This window comes from Clytia hemisphaerica, unplaced genomic scaffold (assembly GCF_902728285.1).
Source record: "Clytia hemisphaerica strain Z4C2 unplaced genomic scaffold, Clytia hemisphaerica genome assembly, whole genome shotgun sequence".
NCBI classification, from domain to species: Eukaryota; Metazoa; Cnidaria; class Hydrozoa; order Leptothecata; family Clytiidae; genus Clytia; species Clytia hemisphaerica.
This window is the reverse complement of record NW_027103851.1, coordinates 334259-340900: the sequence shown is the minus strand read 5'-3', so window position 1 is coordinate 340900 and position 6642 is coordinate 334259. Positions and strand designations below refer to the sequence as shown.

General features: G+C 34.2%; 1 protein-coding gene across 1 annotated transcript; it reads right to left on the bottom strand.

Annotated features, from left to right (window-relative positions):
* Positions 1–2939: 2939 nt before the first annotated feature.
* LOC136807796 (uncharacterized) lies at positions 2940–5198 on the bottom strand. The gene is made up of 3 exons (XM_067064419.1): positions 5143–5198; positions 4037–4350; positions 2940–3424 (listed from the first exon to the last, which is right to left on the bottom strand). The coding sequence occupies exons 1-3, from the start codon at positions 5191–5193 to the stop codon at positions 3328–3330; spliced, it is 462 nt and encodes a 153-aa protein (XP_066920520.1). The 5' UTR covers positions 5194–5198; the 3' UTR covers positions 2940–3327.
* Positions 5199–6642: the final 1444 nt, after the last annotated feature.

The following is a 6642-nucleotide window of genomic DNA, read 5'->3' as shown; positions in this document are numbered from 1 at the left end:
CGGAAAGTAAAAAATGCATACGGCACCCTATTCACAAACACAATCACGCAACTTTGCTGCCATTCATAGTCCTTTTAGACGAATGCAGTCCCCAAGAAAACAAGATTGCATATTCGTCTGTTTGTTTTCACCCATCCCTTCAGAGCTTCAGTGTGGTGGTCAGAAAACAAAAAAAAAGAAACTTATTTTTTACACCAAAACTTTTTGATGGGAAAAGTGGGAAAATTAACAAATTTATGTACCAAGACTTTTTCTCCTGAACAATAACAATCTGATCTCAGGTTTATGAAAGTAGGAAGAGCATTTACTCATCTTTTCCTATACCTTTTGGTCAATTTGACTTAGAATTTTCGCGTTAGATATCCATTAAAGCAAGAGAAAACTATAAAAAACAGTTTAAAACGGACGTAAAATATGGGTGACCGGGAGAGGCATTAAGTTTAAAGCCCGAAGGGCTAGATTTCAATCTCTAACCTTTCTCAGGCAAGAAAAAGTGAAGCCTTAAAAAATGCGCCGCATTTTTGACGACAGATTGAATCTAGCAATTCCTTTGTTTACGATTGATATTTTTTTCGAAATTTAGCGGTAAATTTTAGTTTCAATCTGTCATTTGTGTAAAAACCAGGCTAGCCGCTCAAGGCTGTGCAACTTTGGTAGAATTTGTAGGCTTCAAATCCTTCTAGCCCTTCGTGCTTATACTTCATTGGGGAAAGGGCTTCTAAAAGAATTATTTATATAAATGGGTATATTTTGCCGATGTGATGCTTTTCTTTATCAATGGAGTGCTTAACCAACCGATATCAGAATAAGCGTAATATGATAGTTGAGGCAGTGAAAATTATTGTATCAATACTGACAGTTTCATGCTTTATTCAAACAATCCTCAGGTTGAAAATAAAAATTTTAAAAACTAGACTTCCGTTGCTCTTACAATAAATAACATTGCAGGGTCTTCGTCAAAAATTGACGTCATTTTAGTCTTTTGTGTCGTGGAGTTTTAAAGTAAAGTTCACGTGACGGCATTTTGAAATGAGTTCATTCCTTACATTCAAAAGTTTGTTAGGGTGTGAAATATGGCGATTTCAAGCTTCTCCGCGAGACAAAGCGAGCATTTCAATGACAGACGGTTGAACGGGTATAAATAAGTTCCTACTGTTTAGCTGAAAAAATACGGATTGAGACGAAGAAGAAAAAATGATAAGATATTTTCATTTTAGTAGGCAAATATTCTTCGAATCTATGGAAATAAAAAAAAAGCTAAAAAAATAGTAACTAAAGTTGGTATGATGTAAAAAGTAGATGACAATGACAACGAAAATGTGAATGAATTTGACCCCCAAATTATATGACTTTTGCCACAAAAATTTTGAAAAAATCGCAAGGGAAAATCACTAAAATCACTAAAATTACCCCTACTTTATTAATTATACAATTAAGCACATAAATGTATGCCGCTTGCACAATGAAGCCCTATTAAAAGCTGGTTACGGGTAATAACATTACAAGCTGAAAGCTTTCAAATATTGAAACGACATAAACAGTCGGACAGTCATCAAAAAAGTTTAGCAATATTGCTCATTTAACCTCAAGGCGTACTTCGCCAATTTTGCAATTGCGGGGTTAAAAAATCCGAAATAGATAAAAATCGATTATGCTTTTATATTTCAAAATAATCCTGATCAAAACTAATATCAAAATATCACCTAGTCGACACCTAGCTTTTCTAAAAAAGTCTTTAAAGCATTGCGACTTTTAAGGCATACCTAGCAAGATATACGAGTTCGAAAATCTCATTTTGTGAAAATGACTAGTATATCTATTTGTTTGAGGAAGTTAATAAAAATTTCAGATCTAAAAACATGTGTAAAAAAGGATATTCGAGCGCAAAAAAGTCTTTAGGCCATGCTCTCAGAAATTTTTCCAAACTCTTGGGAAAAAGTCTGATAATTTTTTCAAGAATGTCAGAGAAATTTGATTGTCTTATCATTTTTTCTTATAAAAAATATATAAAAATTTGATCAATTTTTTGACTAGTGTGTTTCTTGATAGCTCCTCAGAGGGTTAAAATCATTTTATTTTGTCAAAAACTAGTTAAAAGCCACTGGGGCACACGCTTAGATTTTGTAAAACGAGCACTACGAGTACATCTGCTTAGGTCGTTGAACATGTAGTAATAGCCAAAAAAAGAAATAGAGAATACTTCAAGTTGGTATTTTAATGGGATAAACTTTCGAGGGGATTAAATTTCGCGGATTTGGGTGTCATCCGTGAAAATCCGAGAAATTTAATCCCAATGGAAATTTGGAAGGTCTCCATCTGCGAAATATTTCTAATCAAAACTCTGTCAAATAAATACTTTTTGAATGGTTACTTGCATCAAAAAAGGGCAAATTAATGTGTATTTCAACAACTAATATGCATGATTTGACAGTATAAAGATACAATATCGTGAAAATATTGCCACTCAATAGTGCCAACCGCGAAATTAAGTCCCCGCAAAATTTTATCCCATTAAAGTAAATTTGGCGAGCTCCTTTTATTCAAAAATTGTATTAAACTAAATTTCGAGAATAAGCCTTTAAGTCTTAACGAAAACTGAAATCCTAAATTTTCGCGGGCTATATTTAGCGAAAAAGGCCAAAGTTAGTTTCATTATAAAGTAAGTAAAAATAATCCGTAGTAAAATAAAACAAATCTTAAAGTAGAAACAACCACTACTACAATCGGTGACATACTATGTGGAACCAAAATTCTAAAACCACAATTGATTTAAAGTGCATAAAATTAGGATCGAAATGTATTATATAGATCGCGTGATCTTAAACCTCAAAAATGATCCAAAAGGGCTTTGAATTTAGCCTAGAAGCCAATTAACTACTACGAAATTCAAAAATTTTATAAAATCAAATTGACGCCCAAAATCGACTTTGTCACCCAGCTTTTATTTTCGAAAACGTTAAAACACCAAACTCGGCTAATATTGCATCACCGATTGAAGATGCTTCATGTTCCTTATTTTATTCTTTGAAACATGTAAAATGACGGAAGGTCAATCACATTAAATAAACTTCGATGAATTAAAAGCTCCGAAAGGGCCAGAGTAAAATCTGGATTGTAGTTTACATCGTTAGATTTTAGAAACAGAAAACTAAAAAAAAAACAATGAAAATTCTAGAAGCCTTCAGGCTTTCGCTTCATCGATTAACATCGTATGTACGTATGTTTTAAAAGCAATTAATAAAATTTAACTTAACAAATATAAAAATATAAATGAAATCCAGAAAAAGAAAATTCTATCAATCATTTTTCGTCCAATTTCAGAGCTGATTACTCCGTATCTGAAGTTTCAGAGGCAGACAATTCAGAATACGACGATTCAGATGACGACGATTCAGATGACGACGATTCAGAAGACGACAATTGACTGTAAAAGAAAACATGCTTCTTATAATAGTGATTAACGGAATAGTACAGTCAGTACTAACATCACGGACATTCTGACGTTTAGTAATGTGGTACTAAACCAAAAAATCTAAAATCCTTTTGGTATCAAGGGTAGTAAAATACGAAAATCGCAGTATACAGAGGAAAATCGGAGAAAAATCAATTAATTTGTTTCTGGGCACAGTGAAATTCCTGTGAAACGTTTGTCTAATTCAAAGAATAGTACTATTCTGAGGTATAAAGTACAAATTTTGCACAAAATGAAAATTACGCCTCGAAAATGGACATAGTTAGAAAGAGTTAGTTGGTCCAGAAAAAGCCAAAAATTGTCAAAATATTCCATACATGTGTACTAAAATTCCTTTTTCAAAATATTGGTGGGGATGTCAAAACTCAACAAATTGCATAAAACGACAATTTTCCTTGGTCAGTGATTATCACCCTTACAAATTCATTCCTCGTTGTTTATCACGGGAAATAACTACATGTGGTTTTAAAGAAAGACAAGGTACGCATGAGTGTTACAATGCAGGAGGAACAGACTGTGTAGTGTGGGGAAACCAATAAAAGAATTTACAAATAAAGCACTTACGTTTGATTTTTTTCATATTGAATTCTTGTCCGTAACTGAACAAATGTGTATCTTTTCAGTAGCGCTTCGCCTGCTAAAGCATATTTAACATTTTCCTCTGTAATCCTCTGTCCTCCTTTCTTTTTCATCATAGCTCTGCATTTCATCTGGATGATATCAACTTCTTCTTGTGAGAATAGCGAGGTGCGTCTTATTGGCTTCCGTTTGTTGTTGTTTGACGGCTTCTGTTTGTTGTTGTTTGACGGCTTCCTCTCGTCATTTTTCACACTTTTATCCTTACCACGTCTGACTATTGATTTGACTTTATTGTAAACCTGAAATCAATTTTGTAAATTTTATCTACCTGATGGTCAAATGGCTCATTTTATATGAAGACGTAGTAGGGCTTAACAACTTTGTTAAGCTGGATGATTTCCAAAGGAGTTTTACAGTTCATAAACTACAGTTTTACAGAGACTTTCCAAAGAGCCCAGGTAAATTTTTACTGAAGTTTCAATTGTGATTGTTCTTATTATTTTAGGAGGAGAAACCTTTACGATAATAGACGATATCGGATTTAGATAAATGCAATGCATTCTGGTTTCTAGGGACTCTCAAACGAATTATAATCTATTATGATTGATCTATTATAATTCCTTTGAGAGTCCCTAGAAACCAGAATGCATTGCATTTATCTAAATCCGATATCGTCTATTGAATTTGATTAACTTTCGCGAGATTAAATTTCACATTTTTGGTGGAGAAACGTGTCCAAAGTCTTCATTTGAGGCAATAATGGGCTATTTTTCAGCTGTTTTCAGGCTTATTCGCGAAATTAAATCTATGCAAATTTTTTCAAACCTCTGATTCGTGAAATCAAATCCAGAAAACTTCGCGATTTTTTCGCTTGCGAAATTTAGTCCGATTAAAGTATTTGCGACTTGTGAAACTCGCAAAAACCATTTCAACACAATCTTTTGAGAAAGGTTATTCCAGTGAAAACATGCCTCAAATTCTTCTTTTAGTCATAAAATTTTTCTTAAATGGATAATATTGTTATCTTTGAGCATGGTGTTACATAAATCTTATTTTGGTGCTATTTTAAACAGACAAACAAACAGATATACCTGCTTATCAGAGGCCTTGAATCTGATGGGTGAATTTCTTATATCATCCATTGTTGTGTTTTGAGAGGGCTAAAGGTTTGAACGATCTGCTCTGTTTCTAAGTGTGTCCATGTCTTTGTAGGTGTTTTATCAACCTCAGTTCCTTCTGCACATTTATTCAATACATTGGTTTTCTTTGTGGGCGTTGTCTTTGTATAGAATGCTTCAGTGATGGCACTGCTTCCAACGGCGCTACTTTCCTGCATTCTACGAACGAAGTAGTGATTTTCTGCCGTTGTAATACTGTGTGCCATGCAGTCAGCGGCTTCTTTCAATCTGTTGTCGCCTTTTTTCTCAGTTCGGTGGCTGCGGATTTTCGAATTTTGTTTTGAACATATCCGTGAAGGTGAATCTTCATCGAAAATTCCAGCTTTCATCCAAAGGTTGTGGAGTCGATCACTTATTTCTCCTGATTTCTGCTCCTTACCTGCCCAAGATAGAAACACTGTCTCTCCTTGAATGGGAAGCTGCGGCCGTGCTATATCAACAAAGGTCTTCAGAAGTGTGTAGGTTTCAGGACTTAAAGTTACGTTTGCCGGGCCGTACTTCCGTCGCGTTTTATGTTTAGCAACAGTGAATGTGTACCTGAAAAAACGTCATGTCAAGAAAATGATTAACACGAGGGCAAGGAATTTGTTTTAAAAAAGCGTATTGGATTATGATTAACTCCGCTCACGCGTGTTTTATAAGTTAATCAAAAACTTTTAAAGCTACAAAAGTGTATTTGTGGTAGATGTGTCTCTTCTTTTTTTCTCCCGAAGAACCAAAGAGTCAAAAACAGGCTCTTCCAGGGAAAAATCCTCAACCTTTGTCTTATCCAGTAAATTGTTACAAAATATATTTACCTTCCATCTTTCATTACTTTTGCTTTCTCAAATTCTTGAACGGTCATGTTGGCCGTCACACCAGATCGACATGCGTTGCTGAAATGGATGCGAGTGAACAAATGATCGCGTACAGCACAAAATTCCCTTTGGGACAGCTTTGCATTATTTTGGCGCAATCGTTTGAAAATATCCATTGCTTGTTTAGCTAACTCACCTGAAAACAAAATAATGAACGTACCTTAAGGTAATTTCGGAAAAAAATTCATTTGCTGGATGGTATAAAACATTTTAAAACCAGTTGTGTCCAATCTGGCAAAAATTACTTCATTGCTCCCTGTCTCTTTTGTCAAGAAAATTATTTTGAAAAACTTCAGTTATTTTGTCATCTCTTTTCAAATTGAATCATAGAATTGTCAAAATAATAAAATAAGGCAGTTAGGAAAATATTCTTATGAACTCTTACTATCTTCATAAGCAGTCACTTGCTCATCAGTAACCAGATAATCAGTGTCGTCCGAGTTCTTTGCTAAAATCTGTTCCTTTTCTTCACCCGAATAAGCTTTCTCCATAATACGGCCCTCATTTTTAAGTTGAGAACATCCATTGCTTCTACATTGTCAATGCTGATCTTTTC